The following is a 23,468-nucleotide window of genomic DNA, read 5'->3' as shown; positions in this document are numbered from 1 at the left end:
CCCAAATCCAGTCTTCTCCAACTCCTTCAACTCCTCCCTAGAGGACGGTCATCTCAGAGGTTGCTTCCTCTACCGTGCCTGCTGATAGTGCCCATTTTGCTCCTACTGCTATGCCAGTCGGGTTTCCCTGTGGGATGCCCGCTAATTTTATTCCAGAGGGTCCTGCCCCTACTTTTGCTTTTCTGCCGGCATCTAGCCCGGTCCTTGCTGTGCCACCTCTAGTCGTGCATACTTTGTCGAGAGTAGATGACACCATTTATCACTCTGAGCCATCTAAGGACCCAGATGTGTACGAGAAAATGGACGCTATGAATGATCAATTCCTTGAGCTGTGCAAGGAACTTAAAACTCTCAGAGGGAAGGACCTCTTTGGCAAATCTGCTGCTGAGCTTTGTCTCGTACCCAATGTCAAGATTCCAGTCAAATTCAAAGTGCCTGAATTTGAAAAGTACAAAGGAAACACTTGCCCGCTCAACCATCTTGTGATGTATGCAGGCAGGATGTCGACCCAGACCGACAACGATTAACTCCTGATCCACTACTTCCAGGACAGCCTGACCAGTGCCGCTTTGAGATGGTACATGGGTCTGGATAGTGTGAACATCTGCTCCTTCAACGACCTTGGCGAAGCTTTCGTCAAGCAGTATAAGTACAACGTTGATATGGCTCCCGATAGGAACCAATTGAGGGTTATGTCCCAGAAGGAGAAAGAAACATATAAGGAGCACGCCCAGAGGTGGCGTGAATTGGCTGCACAGATTGTGCCCCCGCTCGAAGAGAAGGAGATGACGAAGATCTTTCTCAAGACTTTAAGCTCTTAATACTACGAGCGGATGATTGCTAGCGCTCCTTCTGACTTCACCGAGATTGTGAACATGGGGATGCGTCTAGAAGAAGGAGTCAAGGAAGGGCGCCTGACTAGAGAAGAAGGATTTTCTGCCAAACGTTATATGACATTTGCCAAGAAGAAAGATGGAGAGGCACATGTTGTGTCCTCCCATGTCAAACAACGAAGACCCTCTGTGAAGAGGAAGACTGTGCGTCCATCCAGTAACCAGCACCAGGTGGCTCATATAGCACCTGCTTTCACAGAGAATCAACATTATCAACATCAGAACCAACAACAACAACATCAACAGTATCAGCAACAACAACATCGTCCTCAACAGCAGGCCTACCAGCCTCGAAACAACAATCAAACCAACACAAGCTATGATAGGAAGAGGGTCACTTTTGATCCTATTCCAATGACCTATGCTGAATTATATCCTTCACTGATTGAAAGGAAGCTGATTACTCCACGTGACCCACCTGCTGTACCGACCAACCCTCAGTGGTGGTATAAGCCCGAGCTTCACTATGTTTATCATTCTGGTGCTCCCGGACATGATGTGGAGAACTGTTACCCTCTCAAGACCAAGGTTCAAGACCTTGTTAGAAGTGGTATTCTATTTTTCGAGGATGTAGGTCCTAATGTGAAGAAGAACCCATTGCCCGAGCATGGGAAATCTGCTATTAATATGGTTTAGGGTTTCCCTGGTAAATATAAGGTCAGATATGTCAGCCATATCCGACAATCACTGGTCAAGATACATAGACGGTTGTGTGGATACAGTCATTATGAGCATGACCACGATAGCTGCCGTGTATGCACTGTCAATGAGAGAGGATGTCGTCAAGTTAGAAAAGACATCCAAGAAATGCTGGATCAGGGTGTGATCGAGATACTTCAGAATCGTGATGAGGATGAGGTTAATATTATATCCCCTGTCTTCAAGATACCTGAGCCTGTTATCGTCAGATACGATGGCAGCAAGCAGAAGGCTTCTCCTACTCTCATTATTAAGCTAGTTGGCCCTGTTCCATACTCTTCCAACAAGGTTGTTCCCTATCGTTATAATGCAGTTGCATTAGAAGATGGGAAGGAGGTGCCCTTACCCTCCACTTCTGTTACCAACATTGTTAATGTTAGTGGTTTGACCCGTAATGGTCGTGTTTTCTCGGCGCCGCCGAAACCCCAGGCTGACACCAGAAGAGTTGATGCTGCTGATAGTGCCACCCATCCTTTTGGGAATTCTTCTCCTTCTCTGAATCCGACACTTGTTGTTGACAGACCTGCCGTAACTGCTAGAGCTCCTGTCCTTGATGGCCAGAATGGCATGATAAGAGAGGACTGTGATGAGATGCTGAGGCTCATCAAAAGGAGCGAGTATAATGTTATAGATCAGCTGCTACAAACGCCTTCAAAGATATCAGTGTTGTCTTTGTTGATGAACTCTGAGCCACATCGTGAAGCTTTGCAGAAGGTGTTAGACGTGGCGTACGTGGATCACGATGTCACCATAGAACAGTTTGATAACATTGTTGCAAACATTACTGCTTGTAACAACCTGAGCTTCTGTGATGCTGATCTTCCCGAGGAGGGAAAGAACCATAATTTGGCACTTCACATCTCTATGAACTGCAAGGATAACACCTTGTCTAATGTGCTGGTAGACACAGGATCATCGCTGAATGTGTTGCCAAAAATCCACTCTGGCCAAACTTTCATACCAGGGGCCTCCCATGAGGCAGAGTGGAGTGGTCGTCAAAGCTTTTGATGGATCCCGCAAGACTGTGATTGGCGAGGTTGAGCTCCCAATCAAGATAGGACCTAGTGATTTCCAGATCACTTTCCAGGTCATGGATATCCACCCATCATATAGTTGTTTGTTAGGAAGACCATGGATTCACGAGGCAGGCTCTGTGACATCCACCCTACACCAAAAGTTGAAGTTCGTCAAGGACAAAAAGTTGGTGGTGGGGGGGGGGGGGAGAGAAGGCTCTCTTGGTTAGCCATATGTCTTCCTTTTCTTATATTGATGTTGAGGATGAGGTTGGGACGCTGTTCCAAGCCTTGTCTATTGTTGAGCCTTCTAAGAAAGGAACTTCTTCATTTGCGTCCTACAATGTTGTGAAGTTGGCCATTGAGCATGGCGCGACTACTGGTTTAGGACAAATGATCAAGCTGAAAGACAATAAATCCCGGGATGGCATAGGGTACTCTTCAGTCACTTTCAACAAGCACGGTCTGTTTCAGAGTGGTGGTTTCATCCACACGGTCGAAGACCAAGAAGCAGCTGTTGTAGTGGAGGATGATGCAGAGGAAGATTCTGGCAACTTTGTCATCCCTGGAGGGGTCTGCAATAATTGGGTCGCTGTTGATGTTCCAACAGTTGTCCATAAGTCCACGTAATGTTCATTTTTGTTTAAAAACCCTTCTCCCATGCCAAAAGGAGAAGTGATGACATTGTTGGCACATAAATACAATGATATTCATTCAATAAATTCATGTTAAATGTTTGTTTTTCCAAATTATTTTCGCTTTTTGCTTTTTTGCATGAAATTGGTGATCACCAAAAAACCCTAAAAATAGAATAAAATCAATCTTTTTATTTGCATAATGATTTATCTTGTTTGAATTCTAAAATCTCTTTTATATCCAAAATCATTATGCAAGTTGATCAAACCCATTGAACATAATGATCCAACACCATCTCCCAACTTTGAGTTCCCTGTATTTGAGGCCGAAGAAGATGATGTTGAAGAGATTCCTAACGAGATTACCCGTCTACTTGAGCACGAAGAGAAGATCATTCAGCCACATCTTGAGAATCTAGAAACAGTCAACTTAGGGTCTGAGGATTGTGTTCGTGAAGTGAAGATTGGGGCACTCCTGGAAGAATATGTTAAGAAGGGGTTGATTGAGTTGCTACGAGAATATGTCGACGTCTTTGCTTGGTCATATGAAGACATGCCTGGTCTGGATACTGATATCGTGCAACATTTCCTACCTTTGAAGCCTGAGTGTGTGCCTGTGAAGCAGAAGCTCAGAAGAACTCATCCTGATATGTCAGTGAAGATTAAAGAAGAAGTTCAGAAGCAAATTGATACGGGGTTTCTAGTGACTTCTACATATCCTCAATGGGTGGCCAATATTGTGCCCGTGCCCAAGAAAGATGGAAAAGTCTGAATGTGTGTGGACTATAGAGACTTGAATAAGGCTAGTCCGAAAGATGATTTTCCTCTGCCACATATTGATATGTTGGTAGATAATACAGCTAAATTCAATGTCTTCTCAATTATGGACGGATTTTTCGGTTATAATCAGATCAAAATGGCACCCGAGGATATGGAGAAGACAACATTTATCACACCTTGGGGAACATTCTGTTATCGAGTGATGCCCTTCGGTTTGAAGAATGCCGGAGCCACGTATAAACGAGCTATAACTACCTTGTTTCACGATATGATGCACAAGGTGATCGAGGTGTATGTTAATGATATGATTGCAAAGTCGAGAACGAAAGTGGAACATGTAGAGCACTTGTTGAAGCTTTTTCAGCGTTTAAGGAAGTACAAACTCCGTCTGAATCCTAACAAGTGTACATTTAGAGTCCGTTCCGGCAAGTTATTGGGCTTTATTGTCAGTGAAAGAGGTATTGAAGTTGATCCTGCCAAGGTCAAAGCAATACAAGAGATGCCTACACCCAAAATTGAGAAGCAAGTCCGAGGTTTTCTTAGTCGCTTAAATTATATTTCCAGATTTATATCCCACATGACTTCCACATGTGCGCCAATATTCAAGCTCCTCCGGAAAGATCAGAGTCATGATTGGACCGAGGATTGCCAGAAGGCCTTTGACAGTATCAAAGAGTATCTGTCTGAGCCTCTGATTCTGTCTCCGCCTGTTGAAGGGAGACCCTTGATTATGTACTTGACAGTTCTTGAAGACTCTATGGGTTGTGTATTGGGTCAGCAAGATGAATCTGGGAAGAAAGAGTATGCTATATGCTATCTGAGTAAGAAGTTCACTGATTGTGAGTCTCGATACTCAATGCTCGAGAAAACATGTTGTGCTTTGGCTTGGGCTGCTAAGCGCTTACGCCAGTATATGTTGAATCATACGACTTGGTTGATATCCAAAATGGATCCAATCAAGTATATCTTTGAGAAGCCTGCTTTAACTGGGAGAATTGCCCGTTGGCAGATGTTGTTGTCTGAGTATGATATTGAGTATCGAGCTTAAAAGGCTATTAAAGGTAGTATCTTGGCTGACCACTTAGAACATCAACCAATTGAGGATTATCAGTCTGTTCAGTACGACTTCCCTGATGAGGAGATTCTGTATTTGAAGATGAAAGATTGCGATGAGCCTACGCTCGATGAAGGGCCAGAGCCTGGTTCCCGATGAAGCATGGTGCTTGATGGCGCTGTAAATCAATATGGAAATGGTATTGGGGCAGTGATTATTACTCCTCAGGGAACACATTTTCCTTTTACAGCAAGGCTAACTTTCAAATGCACGAATAATATGGCGAAGTATGAGGCCTGTATTATGGGTTTGGAAGAGTGTATTGATCTTAGGATCAAGCATCTTGATGTTTATGGTGATTCGGCCCTTGTTGTTAATCAGATTAAGGGTGAATGGGAGACGAATCAGCCTGGCCTCATCCCATACAGAGATTATGCGAGGAGGATTTCAACTTTCTTTACTGAGGTTGACTTCCATCATATTCCTCCAGATGAGAATCGGATGGCAGATGCTCTTGCTACACTTGCTTCGATGATTGTGGTAAAATTTTGGAATGAAGTCCCCAATATCACTGTGATGCGCTTGGATAGACCAACTCAAGTGTTTGCAGTTGAAGAAGTGAAAAATGATAAGCCATGGTATTATGACATCAAATGTTTTCTTCAGAGTCAGATTTACCCGTCTGGGGCATCTGTTAAAGATAAGAAGACTTTGTGGAGATTATCGGGCAGTTTCTACCTCAATGGCGATGTGCTTTATAAGAGGAATTTTGACATGGTTCTGCTCAGATGCGTGGATAGACACGAAGCAGACCTGTTAATGAATGAAGTCCATGAGGGTTCATTTGATACTCATTCCAATGGACATGCCATGGCAATGAAGATGATAAGAGCAGGCTACTATTGGCTGATAATGGAGTCTGACTGCTACAAATACGTGAAGAAATGCCATAAGTGTCAGATTCATGCGGATAAGATTCATATTCCCCCGACACTTCTGAATGTTATTTCATCACCATGGCCTTTCTCTATGTGGGTGTAGCGGTGTATTCGTCGCTATATGATTTATCGGTTAAATCATAAGCAAAGCATACAAGGAAATTTCGAGTCGCCACCGCACTTTTATTTATCCAAAGGACTGGCTAAAAAGCGAACAAAAGCCTAAGAAGTTTTACACGTAGAAAACTAATAAAAGATCAGAGAGTCTGGGTAAGGGGTAAGTTACGCAATGGGAAGGTGTTAGGCACCCACTACGTCCTAGGTACTCCTAGGGAGCCCTTTTCACACTTGTTGTACTAAATTGTTATTTGTTAAGACATAAACATTGTGCAAACATGATTGGGATGGTGAGAAAAGAATATACAAGTTTTATTGGGTTTGAACGGATGAACCCGTTGCCTACGTACCTTCCATCAAAGGTAAGGATCAAAACGCCGTAGTTCGGCTAAAAGATTTCCAAAAGTGAGTTGGATTCAATTTTAAACACAAGCACTGAGGTTTTTCATTATCAACGGGAGAAAACTCAACCAAGACCAACATCCACCATGTGAGGATAGCTTCGACGCACTAAAGGGGTTAACCCTGTTTTCAGTACGGAAGTCTTACTGTCGACTTACTAAAGATAAGGTGAGGTTTACATCAACCACAATGATAATTGAAACCTATGGCTAATGCATGAAAAGATTAATGGACAAAGCCAAAACAAGTGAATGAGTGAAGTTAATTGATTGTGATTATGAAAAGTGAAGTCAGAGTATGATTAAGATTGATTCAAAAGGAGTATTATGAAATGGGGTTTGAAAAAAGGTCAAGGACTTGAGTCCAGGTTTTTAGTTTGAAAACATGAAGAAGTTTGCACAATGTCTATGTCAAGTTTAAGATCAAAGTGTGGAAAGGTTCTAGGACACAATGAGGATGAATGGATGAGGATGGAAAGTAAAACTTCTCAAGAGGTTCACTTCTTGAGATCATATAGGAGATGATCCAAGTGTGTCCTTTGGAATAGCCAATTAATAATAAACAAACAAAGCAAAAGAAAGACGGATATCGGATGCCAATCACTGGTCTTATACCAATCTCCTAAAAATGGACTGGGATATCAGAAGCCACTCGATGGCCTTACACTAATCTCCTCTACAAAGAAAAGGAAAGAAAGCGGATACCGGATGCCAATCACTGGTCTTATACCAATCTCCTCAAAAGAAAACAAGGATGAAATATGGAAGTCAACTGCCAGCTTGTGGGACTTAGGTTAACTCCACACATGATCATAGGAAAGCAAATGCCTACTTGTGGGACTTACAATTGCATCCTCTCACAAACAAAGAAAGCAAACAAGGATGTCAGATGCCAATTTGTATGGGCTTACTCTGACATACACAGTATGATCCTAGGAAAACAAATGCCAACTTGTGGGTCTTACAATTGTGTCCTCACATACAAACAATACAACAAGCAAAGATAAAATGAATGGCCAATGTGATGGTCTTATACTCATTTCCATATCATAGGAACAAATGCCAACTTGTGGGACTTACAATTGTCCTCAATGGGTAAACAACAGTAATGATGTCAAACAGACAAAAGAGATGCTCATGCATTAATGGCAATTGATGATGATAAATGCATAACATACAAGCAAACAGATGCATATGAAGCACTCAAACAGTCAATGAGAATCAAACAGCACACTCTATAGCCAAACAAGGGGGCTCACACAAGAGGGTTTGACTATGAAAGTCCACTGTAATGGGTGAAGGTCGCTCTTAACCTTGCCATTGAGAGGCTAAGGTGAAGCAGATGAATAGGAGATGAGGGGTGTGCCTCATTGCTTCTATCCCTAATCAGGGAGAGCATTAGAAAGTGTGGGAGCTCAGAAAGATGGAGCTCTTTCCACATTATTGACTCGATAGATCTTGGGCTTTTATCTCAATGCTTCAACCATGTAATGGGAGCAATGAGATGACTCACTGAATAGTGGGGGATAGGCTACTTATCCCTACCTTCCACCAATTGCCTTACTTGAAGGACTTTTCCTGCTTGGGACAATTTTAAACACACACAGGCATTGCCTCTTAAGGAGGACTTCAGACAGTTTGCCCGGTCAAATAACAGACCGGGTCTCCAGACTACATGAAGAAGTAATTATACCTCAAAGCAAATGCTAAATAGCAAAGCAAGCAAGTTCAAAGAACTTAAGCAACTAAAGTACCTGAAAAAGTCAAACCAATTAGCAAACAGTTCAAAGGTTTAAATCAAAAGGAATGGATAACAGTTAACCACAGAAGGACCAAAGTGCATAACACAAGACTCAAACCATATGAGTCACACCTACAAAACAAAGGTTAGCACATGATAAACAATCAAATTCAAACAAGTTTGAATGATCTTTGAGGCATTGGTGCTTAACCTGAAACAGGAACTCAATTGTAAGCTCAAAAGACCACTAGGACTAGCCTAGGGTCAAGGATGAAAGAAAAAGTCAAAACAGCAAAGAAAAGTCAACCAAAGTCAAGGTCAAACATTTAAGAAGCTATCTCAATTGGATTCATAATCAAATCATGCATCATTATCATTTCATGAACATTTGAAGTCAAAGTAAGGCAAATGAAAGCTCAAAGAAGTCAACAGAATGACTTGCATCAAAAGTCAACCCAAACATTCTCAAAAATCATCATATAAATCACATTCAATCTTAACATCTAACATGGTAAGCATGTCAAATTTCATGGCATTTGGATGAGAGGAAGGCAGTCAATTAAAATCATGAAGTCAACACAATTTCAAACATGCACAATGAAGGTCAACAAACATGGGTCAACTTCAAAAAATCATATCAAATTGAAAACAGATGAGAAATGAATGAGATTAACAACAATGCAAAGCTTGAGATGTCTAGTTATCACATATGAAATTTCATGATCATACAATATGGTATGAGAATTTCCCAAATGATTTGGCAACATGTAGCACAAAAAGTCAACCATTGACTAGGCAGGGAAGAAAATTCTCAAATAAATGGAAAACAGCACAATCAATTCCAGGAAAAATCACACATGAACTAGACATGTAAGAGAGGGATCATGCAATATTTGGGGTCATTTGGATGTCATGAAGCATATGAACCAAAATTGGGAAAATGCACATCATTCATGTAGCACCAAATGTAACACTTCACTTCAAAAATTCAAAGCTCACACATCACATATGATAAATGCACAAACTTTATACTAAAACAAAGGTGAATGTGTCTAGTTTCTTCACAAAAAATTTCAGGCTCAATGGATGCATCATCATTATTTCACAAAAGGAATGGCAATATGTATCATTTTTTGTCACATTTCAAAAACCCTAAGGCCAATTAAAATCCAATGATCCAAAAAATCTGTAAAAATAATGATAAAAAACTAGACACTTTCATGAGTTTGATGCAAGAAATCCCACAATTTTTGGAGTTAAAATGAATTAAATATGAATTATGGAAGTTGAGACATAATTGGAACAAAACATGAACACATAGTATGAAGGAATGGTCAAACAAGGGTTGACCAGTGGCAATGCTGTAATTACGCGCCCCACTTAACAAAACGACTGTGTTTTGGATGGGCACGGGAAATGTTTCTATTGGCTCATTTTCAATGGAATAGTGACACAAGCAACAACAGCCAATCATCATTCAACTTTCTGGGTTTAGAAACCCTTAGGGTTTGGAAATGCAACAAACATTCATCTTCATGTAATCACCAAAACGACATTCAACAAGATCAAACAAACAGCATGGCATTAATAGAGGAATGTCCAGGCAACATCAAATATCAGCAAACAATATAATTCATGCAAATTTCTGGGTTTTTAAAACAGCAGGGCATGCGCATACAGTGTTCATTATCAACATTTTCCAAACTCATGAACAAAAAATCGTGCCCAGAAATAACAAAACAGCATAGCAAACGAAATATCTAAGAACACTCATTAACATTATAACATTCACAGTCATTGAATCAAAGTATCAAAGAAGAATCAAGCAAAACAAATTTGAGCATCAATCTTTAAAGCCAGATTTCTCTCAGCATAAGCAATCAAAATGCACGATTCAAAGCTCATGATGATCAGCAAAGTATACTCTATCTAATGCATATCACAATTTAGAGAAACGAGAGACTCGAATTTTTACTTGTTTTTGAAGACAAAGATGAAACAGTCGGGATTTGATGTTTTGGCTTGAAACAGGTGCTCTCACAGCTTCCAAATGTTGAATGCTTGCAGAAATTTAACTCAAGAATGCATAGCTTGGTCCAGCTCGAGATCTGCCATTGCTGAGAGCTTGGATGGAACAGTGGGGAAGATGAAGTTACAGCTGGTGTGTGATGCTTGAAAGGAGCTCAAGATGATGTCCAGGTCATGAAACAAGCAAGAAAGCTCGTGGTGCTTTGGGATTTTTGAGCAGAAATGTCACTCGAGCCAAAATGCAAGAAGGAAAGGATATGAGTTTTCTGATCTTTTTGGCTGCAGCTAGGGTTGTGAATTGACAGAAAATTCACTTATATGTGACTGTTTAAGCTTGCCTAATAACATGCTAATCCAGTTTTAACTTAATGAACCAAAATGCAAAAATGCTAAGTTTGGTCAAGTGGATAGTGGAGGTGTAGCCTTGCACGATTTGGGCCTCAAGAACAGGCTGCCAATGATCCTTTCATTTGCTGTTTTAAGCTTGCTGATCAAGTGTTAAATTTGTTCCACTTAAATGAACCAAAATGCCATATTTGCCAAAATTCCAAAATATGCACATGGAGGTGGTATGCCAAGAAGCAACTTGAATTTGGGCTTGGAACATCTTGCAAATGACATATAAAACACATCATAATTGGCCAATTGTGTAAAAAAAGTTTAAATCAAAAAGTCAATGGTTGGTCAAACTTGATTTTTAAATGAAAAAGGTCAAAAAATGCCATTTTGATTGGCAAGGTTTTGGTACATGATGTTTACATTTTTGGAAAGAGGAGGAAAAATGTGGTTTGTAGGAAAAAACCCCACCAAATTTGGCCTTATGGTTCATGAGTTATGGCTTGTTGAAGTTCACAAATTTCTGAAATTGAATTGATCATATCTTGACAACCACACAAGGGATTTGAGAGTTCTTGGACTTTTTGAAAATGGAAGAACAAGACCTTCAACTTTCATGTTGGGCAAAAATTCATTTGAAGCTTGTATCATGATGCAAGTTGAAGATCAAGAAGTTTCTATTTTTGGCAGTTGAAATTACAGGTCCACTTTCTATTTTGGGAAATTTTCTGATTGGCTTCGAATTCTTCAATGATGTTGATTGCCATGACATATGAGGCTTGTACAAGCATGAATGAGCTTCTTCAAATCAATTCTATCCATCAAATCCTTGATTAAATCAACAGTTGACCAAGTTTGACTTTTCTAAGGTTTTGGATGACTGAAACACTTCTGATGAATTCCAAACCCTAATTCCTTGAGACTTTGACTTCAAATGATGACCCAAGTTGTGTGAACTCTTGATTATTGATCATGGTGCCCAAATTCCACAAGAATGGCCACCATCCACTGCTTTGACTGATTGTTGACTTTCTAGGGTTTTGCCTGGCTGTGCATTGACTGATGACCTCTGAGCCTTCAACCCTTGACTTGAACACTTCAAATGAACCTCCAAGTCATGTGAACTTGTTGGACAAACCCTAGGGCTTTGATTCCTTGAGAAACACCTTTGCTTGATTGGTTGACTGATCTCCTGATCAATTTGACCTAATTCTTGGCTTGCTTGCTCTTGAGGCAACTGGGGACAATGCAATGCTATGCAATGTATCATGATATGCTATGACCTAATATGAGAATGTATGTACAATGATAGGTGCAAATTTGAGGTGCTATAGTGGGGAATTGACATGATTGGCATGATAGAGCCAAAGGTGTCCAACGGTCACATATTTATTCTCGTAGCAATTGATTACTTCACCAAGTGGGTTGAAGCAGCATCATATGCAAATGTGACCAGGCAGGTGGTTGTGAAGTTTATCAAGAATCAACTCATATGCCGTTATGGTGTGCCAGACAAGACCATTACTGATAATGGATCTAACTTGAACAACAAGATAATGAAAGAGCTGTGTAGCGAGTTCAAGATTGCACATCATAATTCTTCTTCTTATAGACCCAAGATGAATGGGGCTGTTGAAGTTGCTAATAAGAAAATCAAGAAGATTATCCAGAAGATGGTTGTTACGTACAAAGATTGGCATGAGATGTTGCCATTTGCTTTGCATGGTTATCGTACATTTGTCCGCACTTTAACAAGGGCAACCCTTTTCTCCCTTGTATATGGCATGGAGGCTGTGCTCCCCGTGGAGGTTGAGATCCCATCAATGAGAGTCTTGATGGAAGCCAAGTTGACTGGGGCTGAATGGGTTCAGAGTCGTTATGACCAGTTGAACTTAATTGAAGAGAAGAGATTAACTGTCATGTGCCATAGTCAGTTGTATCAGCAAAGGATGAAGAAAGCCTTTGATAAGAAGGTCAAGCCTCGTGTGTTCCGAGAAGGTGACCTTGTGTGTCCCATGTGGAGTCAGATTTTCCTGAGTTGAAATATACCTTTTAGGTTCTCCTCAGTTGTTTTAGACGATTGATATCTCTCATCCTTATACCGGTCTTAGATATTCTCTCTCCTCGAGCGTGTTGTTCTCTCACCCTTATACTGGTGATTTAATCACATGTCTCTTTGAGCTTATTACCACCGGTAATACCTCATTTGTTTCTTCCTCAGATGAGTCCTTTGTGGATGTTATCAGCCCGAGCCCCTTAGTGGATTTTCCTCGTCCAAGTCCGGATTTTTATCCGAAGTATCCTTTATGGATAGTTTTGCCGTATTGGCATATTCCCCAATACATGCATCTTTGCGTCAGCTCGAGTCTTTCCATTAATTTATTTTCATGGAATCCCTTCATGTCTCTCAGCAAGTTCTAAGTCGTGACCTGCTCACGCATTTTATCCCTTTTATTCCCCAGTAAAGTCCCCAAAGTCTCTGTCCCATTTATGAGTGTATTACTCATATGGATTTTCAGTTTCTCCCAATTTCTTTTTCCTTTATGGACACATCTGACCCTGGGGAAATCTAGGAAAAAATTAGGGATTTGGCAAGTAATTGCATCCTGACAAGACTTTGTTCCTACAACTGTCATCTGTCAAAGAATTTCGCTCAGTCATCGTCAACTGAAGCTTCAAATACATTGGATTCAGAGTTGGTAGAGAAATGGTCATTATGTTCAATGTAGCCCTTTTCCAATATATATCACCAATTTCAAGTTTGTAAAGATCCATGGAGTCTTGCCATTTGTAGACTACCATTCCATCAAATAAATTTGAGCCTTTATCCAATTCTTTGCACTCTTATTTGTTTCTGGTTAACAAATGTTTGCATGTTTTAATTGATAAATGTCATTGTTTTAAACAAATAAAGTTTCTATAACCTGTTTTTAAACAAAGTGAACATTCACAATGACTGAAAGGATAATTGGGACATCTTCAGTGCTCTCCCAAAGATAGTATGATCTCCAAAAGGGTAAGACATTGGTTCATATTCCTAGCATATCTGTTACCCTCTTCTTCATCTTTCAAGATTGTCTCCTCAGTGAGCGCAAGAGAAAGTGATACACCACCAAGAGCCCCAGAGAGTCTGGAGTTTGGTCTCGGTCTTCTAGCTCCCCAGTGAGTCTGGATCTAGCATCTGTGTTATCAATTATATGGTTGTCATCCCTTGTGTGGATTGACCTAAAATCCCTTATAGATTGATAAATTGACATGATATCTTTTTTCGAGGAAGTCGGTTTGTAGCTTATCCCCTATGGATTCGCCTACATTGATCTCCAACAGGTTTGCTTACCGTTCATCCTCAACAGGGTTGTTCATCTTAGACTTCCCCAGTTAGGTCACTAACAGGTTTTCTCCAGCCGATCGCCCACAGGTTATTCTCGGTTCAGTCATCAGCAGTTGTTTCCCTAGTGGAGTTGCCTAATCAGAGCCTGATTGTTGTTACTTCCTCCTTCTCGGATAGTTTCCTCCTAGCAGAGCGAGTGATGAAAACGTTTTTTTCTATCCTCGACGGAGCAGTATTTCTCTTCTACTCGGCAGAGATTGTTTCTTTAGCAGTATGAGGAATTGTGTTGGTTATTGGAACTTTTGTTTGGTTGTTTTCCCCCACAAAGTTTCATATCTTCCTTTGGTTTTTCCCCAGTAGAGTTACTTCTACAGTGGATCTTATCCTTGGATAGCTTCCCCAGCTAAGGCTCTTCCTGATCTTTGTTTGGTGTTGGAACTTCTGAGGAGGACGTGTTATCTTTTTCCCCATGCGGAGTGACTGTTTCTCCTTCTCCACATCAGAGATGTTTCCTTCCGTGGTTAGAAGTGAATGTTGTTTGATGTGCTTCTATTGGTGGTTGTTCCCTACAGAATTCCACATCACCTCCTGATAAGATCCCCAGTAGATTCCTTCTCTGTCTGATCTTATCCTTATCTCTGCGGACTGTTGGAAGATCCCCAACTTTGGTATTTGTGATCCTTTGCTTGTCCCCCTAGCAGTAATCTCCGTCCCTGGCAGCAATTTCGCTCGATCCTCAGTGATGATTAGTTTCCTGGTATTTGTTGCCCCCACCAGATTGGATGTTCTCCTGTGGTCCTGGCTTTCTCTTTTGAGATGTAGTACCGAATGTCTGTTCATTGATTCTGGGACCTGTTTGTGTTAGATATGTTTGTTTGTCAGCATTAATCATACATAAACCACGCATATACATGCATAATTATAACATTCAGATATTCATGTTGCATTTTTTGCCATATATCTTTGTTTGTTATCTCCTACTATTTGGTGATATATATTTCCCCAAGCAGATGTTGGTCCGATCTCTCCATATAGAGTCAACCCCATAGGCAGAAAGTGTTTATCCTTTCTTCCATATTCCCCACTGAGATATGTCCTCGTGGATGATTATTATTTCAGTTTCCTCCCTGAGTATGTATTGGGATGAATCCCCTGAGTTTGTATCCTCATTGGGTTGAGTCTTGTTTCATTGTGTCTCTCTAGTTTGTTCCTAGATTGACTACTCTTGTTATTTCCCTGCCCTTCCTTGTGGTTTAGATGATCAATTACTCAGTAAACGGTAACTGTTCATTCTCTCCCCAGTGGATGTTGTGGCCTTCTACCCAGTAACCGGTAGTTGTAAGTCTTATTTCTATGGTTTACTACCCAGTAACCGGTAGTTGTAAACCCCATTTTATCCCCTTGCAAAGTTAACCCTTGATTTTGCTCATCCTAACCGATGACGGTTACTCTCTTCCGTGGTTTTCTACCCAGTAACCGGTAGATGTAATCCCCTATTTGTTGGTTATCTTTATCCAATATTCGGTATTGATATTCCTTTGTTTTTTAGTGTACCACCCAGTAACTGGTGATATATCTCTTGGATGGTTGCTCTAATCAAGCAATTCATCCCTAGCGAGTCATCTTTCATTTACCCTTGTTTGGTAATGATCGTTTCTCTCCCTGATCGGTCATCATTTTATACCCTGTAGCCGGTATCCCGATGTCCTTTCTATTCGGTCGATTTATCCTTTATTAACCCAATAGCCAGTTATGGATAATCTTCCATGCGAGTATGTTATCTACGTTCTGACGGTAATAGATAATATATCTCATGCGCTCTTCAGTCTCAGTCTTTTTCTTCCCCAGTCGAGTAAGATTCGTATTTCCTTATGGAATCGAATGTCCATCCTGTAATTGAGTTTTCTTTTTCATCCCTCCCTTCGGATGATGAGTGTCTTGGAAATATTCCCCAATTCACGCATGGTTGGTCACCTATTATATACCCAGTAACTGGTATCCCTGGTGTTCCTTCCTTCTGCTCCCTATTATGATTATGTGTCCCATGTGGAGTCAGATTTTCCTGAGTTGAAATATACCTTTTAGGTTTTCCTCAGTTGTTTTGGACGATTGATATCTCTCACCCTTATACCGGTCTTAGATATTCTCTCTCCCTGAGCGTGTTGTTCTCTCACCCTTATACCGGTGATTTAATCACATGTCTCTTTGAGCTTATTACCACCGATAATACCTCATTTGTTTCTTCCTCAGCTGAGTCCTTTGTGGATGTTATCAGCCCGAGTCCCTTAGTGGATTTTCCTCGTCCAAGTCCGGATTTTTATCCGAAGTATCCTTTATGGATAGTTTCTCCGTATTGGCATATTCCCTAATACATGATCTTTGCGTCAGCTCGAGTCTTTCCATTAATTTATTTTCATGGAATCCCTTCATGTCTCTCAGCAAGTTCTAAGTCGTGACCTGCTCACGCATTTTATCCCTTTTATTCCCCAGTAAAGTCCCCAAAGTCTCTGTCCCATTTATGAGTGTATTACTCATATGGATTTTCAGTTTCTCCCAATTTCTTTTTCCTTTATGGACACATATCCCCATAGAGTATTAACTTTTGCATACATACATTTGCCTCATGATGTCTCTTAGGGACCAAAATTCGTCTCTTTGTTATTATTTAAGCCCATTCTACCTCGTCGAGACGAAGATTTTAACCTTCATATCTCCGGCTAGAATGACCTTAATTAGGGGCATCTATAAGACTCTAATTTTGACCCTAAGATCCCTCATGGCATCATTTCATTGCTCATTGCATTTGCCTCAAGGATCATAGCATCTTGACTCCTTAACCCTAGGGTGAGACTTGCGTGAGTGGTTTGAGACCACCAAGCATGCTTGAATTGTATATTATTGATTTTATTATTTTGTTTACTAACCAAAAGCACAAAAATATTTCACTAACTTGTTTTGTTTTGAAGCTTCAGCAATCATGTGATCCAAGGCTCCTAGGAGCCCCATATGCTCATTGATGTGGCCAGATGAAGTTGAAAGCAAGCATGGAAATGGTTCCCAAAGCTCTCAATCATCATATATGCCTCCAAAGTATCTCAATTTGTCAATTTGATCAAGATAAACCAAAGGGCTTGAGGATTGTTTCCCAAGGAAACCCTAATTCAACTGTGCATTGATTGTGCCTTGCTCATGAAGCAACCTCAACTCATGATCAAATACAATTAAGGAAAGTTCTTTCATTCATAATTTCATGCATATTTGAGCTTATGTGAGTGTCCTCAATCATTAATTCATCAAGATTTGAAGTTTGGCTTTGAGAAGTTGATAACTCAAATCATCAGACTATTTTGAAATCCACTGAGACCTAACTTTTGATGTGTTTGTTAAATGAAGATGACCCCAAGAGAAAAAATGTTCTTAAGAACAATATTAACAACTTTCATGTTCATCCAAAATCCATTTAAAACTTGGAAGGTTATCATTCATTTCAAAACATTATAGGTCATTTTGACTGAAACCCTAATTTTGGGTCAACTTCCCAAGGACCTAACTCATTCATTTTTTATGATTTTAAGGTGGGACCAAATGAATTGTAAATTTTAAGATTTATAATTCATTTGTTATGTTGAACAAAATTTCATAATCCTAAAATAAATACATGTGATAATACAAAACATTATAGGTCACTTTGGACCAAAGTCATTGAAATGTGAAAAAGTCCAACTTCAAGTGTCCATAACTTCCTCATAAAGAATCCAAATGATTCAAAATTTAAGTCCAAATTGATTGTCCTGAAAATATATACAACTTTTATGTTGAAGGTTTTGTCATTTGAGGCTTGCATCCTTAAAGCAGAAGGGCTTGAAGTTGGTCCATTTTGGCAAAATTTCCATATACATGTTTTGCACCTTGAACTTCATGATCAGTTTTCAATATTTTCCCAACTCCAAATGGATTTTTGTTCAACAAAATTTTTTTTCCTCATGTCAAGACCTTTCCAACCATTACCCACATGGCTATGTTTCAATTTGGCAAAAGGCATTTTCGAAGAGGAGAAGTTTTGGTTCCAATTATGCATAACATGATTAAATTGCTTGCACACCACATTGCCTTGCCATGTACAGGTCCAATTTCATTTGTTTCATCATCAGCATGCAAAACCAATCAAGTTTGGGCATCCCATGCGCCTGTACAGGCCCATGCATGGAGGACCCAACTTCACATGCACATGAGTATTTCATTGCTTGCATCATGCTTGGCTATAAATAGAAGCTCCGTTCCTCTTCAAAATCCAACCTCAAGGCGCCTGAACTGTTGCACAATTGAATCCCTAACCTTCACTCAAAGGAATTTTGATTTTTCTCTCGAATTTTCAAGCTCAGATTTCAACTTCATTGGTTGATCTCTGAACTTCAATTCCTTAGCCTAGCTTCTTTGTTACCTCAAGAACACACTACATCAAAGAATTGGAGTGGATCAAGTCTTGTAAAGTTGCACTTCAAAGGTTGTTGTTCAAACTTTTTTGATTCGAAACTCCTTGAATACTGATCATTTCTTGTGTTTGTTGGTACCTCTGAAGTCCTCATGTGAGAGGCAATTGATTTGTGCATTTAATTTCATGAATTGAGCAAACTCAGATTGAACACCACAAATTTCCATCTCAGATTTCTCTCTCCATAGAGATCTTGAGTGGAAACTGTTCTGGACTGGGCCACGACACTTAGCACGGCACGGCCCAATGCTCGCCAAGCCCACGTCCAAACGACCGTATCCAAGCGACCACGAGGACACGTCAGGTGAACGACCGTCCGCCCGGAGAATGTCTCCCCGGCCCCTTAAACACGTGTCGGACAACGAGCGGGTCCTCCTCATATGATCTCCATCCACTCATCGTCAACCCACGCCGCGGGCACCTAAGTTGTGTCGGGCAGAGCCATAACGGCATCTCACTCACCACGTCACCCAACTCCCCTATATTGTCTCCTTAGGGATAGGGGCAGTTGGACCAGGGGGCAGACCTTGGTCTAGGTCTTAACGCTTCTTACGCGTCCCCTGGCAGCTCCTCCTTGGGCCTAGCTAATCCAGCCCATTAGGAGCCTTGGCCCAGCGCTGGGGGCTCAATATAAATACCCCTTTCATGGCAAAGGGGCAGATATACTAACTCACACTCTGATAATCTCATTCTGTACCTTTTCTGACTTAAGCGTTGGAGCACCTTGCAGGTACACCCCCCTCTCATTTCATTCTCCGGCCCATTCACCAAGACCTTGGAAGGCCCTCCTGATCAGGTGAGATCAGTGGCGCCGTCTGTGGGAAATAGCTATCCCCATCTTCATCAAACGAGGATCAAAAGCTCATTTGTTTCTGTCCTTCCAACATGGCCGGAGAACAACATAGCGATCACAGCCGTCCCCTCGTCAACTACAATATGGACGACGGCCCGCCATCCCATGAAGCGGACGGTCGGGACGGTCATCCATCCACCCCGTCTCCAGAGCCCCAAAACAACGGAGATGCCTCTCACGCCCACAATTTAGGGGCAGAGACATTTCATCCCATTCCCGTTCCCGTTGAAGGAGACGCCGTAATGATTGCCATGGTGAATGCCCTCAATCAGGCCGGTTCTATGCTCCACCAGCAGCACGAACGAATCATGGCCCTCGAAGCCGAACGACAAGAGGCCCGGCCCCAGCCGGTGAGTAGGATACAACAACGTTCGGAGCCAACGAAGAAGCGAGGACGTCGCTCTCCCGAACCCCACGCCAGCAGGGCACGCGCCCGTCGTGACGGTGGTCGAGCGAGAACATCACCAAGGCGCGGGCACAGCCCCGACAACGACGAACTGTCTCCCTTAAGGAGCGACGAGGAAGATCCGCATTGCCCCCTATCTCGGGCAATAATGGAAGCCCCGCTCCCCAAAGGCATGGAGAAACCACCAAATCTAGCTGTGTACGACGGGACTACAGATCCCGACGATCACGTCGACAACGTCAACGCGATGCTCGACTACCGCAATGATATAACCGGGCACCTCAAATGCCGACTGTTCTCAACGACCCTCAGGAAAGGGGCCATGGCTTGGTACAAAAGCTTGGCCCCTGAGTCCATCACGTCATGGAGAGTCATGAGGTCCATGTTCACCAGGCACTTTACAGCTTCCCGTCGTCACCCCAAGACGGAGGCGACCCTTGAAGCCATAGTGCAGAAGAAGAATGAAACACTGCGCTCATACATCGAGCGATTCAACCAGGAAGCTGTCGAGGTAGATACCACCGAGCACATGAAGAAGTATCTCCTCGAGAGAGGTCTCTTGCCCGGCAGTGAACTTAGCAGAGCCGTAGGGATCGAGCCTCCCCGCACCTTAAACGAGCTCCTGCATAAAGCCCAAGCCTACATCAGATACGAGGAAAAGCAGGTGGCACACAATGCCCGCAGCGGACGTAACGCTGGGGAGACCGAGCACTCAAAACGCGAGGACACGAGCATTTCCCGTCGCAACGGAGACAAACGAAGAGAAGAAAGACCTCGCGAGCTCCGGGAAGGAAGAGGCCCCGCGGGCAGATATAGCGAGTACACCTTACTGACAGCTCCTCGAGAGCGCATCCTCGCAGAATGTATCAACTCTGAATTTAAGCAGGGCAGGGTCAGGTTCCCAAAACCGTCTGCACCAAAGCCCCACACCGACAAATCAAAGTACTGCCGTTTCCACAGAAGTCACGGGCACGTGACCGAAGACTGCGTCCACCTGAAGGATGCGATAGAAATCTTAATCCAAGAGGGGCACCTGAAGCAGTATACGAGGAAGAACGAAGCTCCCAGACACGACGAGCCAGAGAAGAAGAGACCCCGGGAAAACACACCCCCTGACAACTCTCCCTATCAAGTGGCCCTCTGCGTGTCACGACCGGAAGATTTCTTCCTCCCCGAACCATTGCCCGAGGGCAAGATCACTGCACTCAGCCCCTGGGAAGACTTCCCTACCACACTGGTGATATCAGGAGGAGGAACTAACGGGGAATCCGCGGCCCTCTCCGTCAAACGTAAGTTCGACGAACTCCTACTGACTGCCCCCGAGCAGAAAGCGACATTGACAAAATACCGGGGAAAATCCAACCCAATATCCTTCTTCCTGGAGGAACTCCCGGGCGGATCCCCGAACTCGGCCATCCCACTATTGATAAGAGCAAAGATGGCCCGATTCGACGTACGACGCATCCTGGTCGACGAAGGCAGCTCAGTGGATATCATGTACGTCCACCTCTTCAAGACTCTGAAGCTAGACAAGACCAACTTAGCCCCCTACGTCGGATCAGATCTCCAAGGATTCAACGGAGCAACAACCAGACCGTGGGGATATGTTGAGCTCCTCGTCACCTTCGGCGAACAAGAAACGGCCAGGGAAGTCAAAATCCAATTCCTGGTCGTAGACTGTCCATCTCTCTACAATTGCATCTTTGGACGCCCGACACTGGCCGAACTCACTGCGGTCCCATCCACCGTCCACCTGAAGATGAAATACTACACCAAATTGGGACGTGTGGTCACCATCCATGGTGACATCGAAGCAGCCCGACGATGCTACGACGCCGCAGTAAAAGGACAGGCCGTAGTCAGCACGAAGAGCAACTGCAACAACAAAAAACTCAAGACCGAGGATCCTGCCCGAGGAGTCAACGCCATCGACCTCGACTGTCGCATCGGGCTGGACGAGACCGAAGAGGGGAGGTTCCCCAAGGAACGCTCTCTCGAACACCCGGTCCGACCAATCCCTGACGGAGAGTTCGAACTCATTCCTCTTGGGGACGATCCGGAAAGGACGGTGAAGATAGGTAAGGGACTACCCGAGGAAACAAGAGAAGAGCTGGTAGCATGCCTCAAAGAGAACTCCGACCTCTTCGCGTGGAATGCCGCAGAAATGCCCGGGCTGGACCCCGAGATAGCGTGTCATAAGCTAGCTGTAGACCGGGCAGCCAAGCCCATAGCACAGCGTAGACGCAAGCAATCGCCCGAAAAGGCAGAGGCTGCCGAGCGAGCTGTAAAAGACCTCTTAGAGGCAAATTTTATTTCTGAAGCCCAGTACACAACCTGGCTCTCTAATGTAGTCCTCGTTAAGAAAAATAATGGAAAATGGCGTATGTGTGTTGATTATACTGATCTTAATAGGGCTTGCCCGAAAGATGCTTTCCCCCTCCCTAATATAGACTCGCTCGTTGACAACTCTGCAGGTTTTCAACTCTTGTCCTTCATGGACGCATATAGCGGATACAACCAGATCCCTATGTCGCCCGCAGACAAGAAACACACAGTGTTCATGACCCCAACGGGCAATTACTATTACAACGTGATGCCGTTCGGGCTCAAGAACGCTGGCGCTACATACCAACGCATGATGAACAAAGTCTTCAAGGACGAAATAGGGGACATGCTCGAAGTGTACATGGACGACATGATCGTCAAATCACACGAGGAGATAACCCATGCTCGACACCTTACGAAGGTATTCGAGCAGGCGAGACAGTGTAAAATGAGGTTCAACCCCGAGAAATGCACGTTCGGAGTCCGGGCAGGCAAGTTCCTCGGTTTCTATCTCACCGAAAGAGGGATCGAGGCCAACCCCGACAAATGCCGGGCATTCTCGGAGTTTCCGACCCCGAAAACCAAAAAATCGATCCAGTCACTCAATGGAGTGCTCGCCTCACTCTCCCGTTTCATCGCCAAGTCCGCCCAGCACGCGTTGCCGTTCTTCAGACTCCTTCGCAAAGAGGCTACCTTCGACTGGACCGATGAATGCGAGCAAGCGCTACTCCATCACGGCCATCAGAAAAGGAAACCCTATACTTATACCTATCCGTGGCAACCGAGGCCGTCAGCGCCGTTCTAATAAGAGAAACCGACGAAGGACAAAAACCCATCTATTTTACGAGTAAAGCCCTCCAAGGTCCCGAGCTCCGATATCAGCAAATCGAAAAGGTCGCCCTGGCCCTCATCAACACAGCAAGGAGACTACGATATTACTTCCTCGCACACACGATAAAGGTGAGGACCGACCAGCCAATCAAACAGCTGCTCGGGCGCCCGGATATGGCCGGGAGGATGCTCAAGTGGTCACTAGAACTCTCCGAATTCGACATACAATACGAAAATAGAAAAGCCTTGAAAGCTCAGGCACTGGCCGACTTCGTCGCGGAGATGACCCACTGCCCGACTCCAGCAGAAAGCGCCCACAAATGGACGATCTTCGTCGATGGCGCCTCTAGCACATCAGGCAGCGGGGCCGGGATCATCCTCGAAAATGAAGAAGGGATCCTGATAGAGGTATCATTAGCGCTAGCGTTCCCAACATCAAACAACCAAGCCGAATACGAAGCCTTCCTCGCAGGCCTGAGGTTAGCCGAGGACCTAGGAGCAAAAGAGGTAAAAATATCCACCGACTCCCAGCTCGTGGCCTCACAAGTGCGAGGAGAATACCAAACCAAGAACGACAACCTCCTCGAGTACTTGT

At 43.1% G+C, this 23,468-nt stretch overlaps 1 protein-coding gene across 1 annotated transcript; it reads left to right on the top strand.

Moving 5' to 3' along the window:
- The first annotated feature begins 19,343 nt into the window (after positions 1–19,343).
- On the top strand, positions 19,344–22,847 carry LOC127082262 (uncharacterized). Its single transcript, XM_051022502.1, has one exon. The coding sequence runs from the start codon at positions 19,344–19,346 to the stop codon at positions 22,845–22,847; it is 3,504 nt and encodes a 1,167-aa protein (XP_050878459.1).
- The last annotated feature ends 621 nt before the right edge of the window (positions 22,848–23,468 follow it).

Source organism: Lathyrus oleraceus, chromosome 5, assembly GCF_024323335.1.
Source record: "Lathyrus oleraceus cultivar Zhongwan6 chromosome 5, CAAS_Psat_ZW6_1.0, whole genome shotgun sequence".
Classification (NCBI taxonomy): domain Eukaryota; kingdom Viridiplantae; phylum Streptophyta; class Magnoliopsida; order Fabales; family Fabaceae; genus Lathyrus; species Lathyrus oleraceus.
This window is presented reverse-complemented; position numbering and strand designations above follow the sequence as displayed.

Excerpts from the sequence above, each read along its gene's own strand:
- LOC127082262 (XM_051022502.1), top strand. The coding sequence starts at position 19,344 with ATGGCCGGAGAACAACATAGCGATCACAGCCGTCCCCTCGTCAACTAC.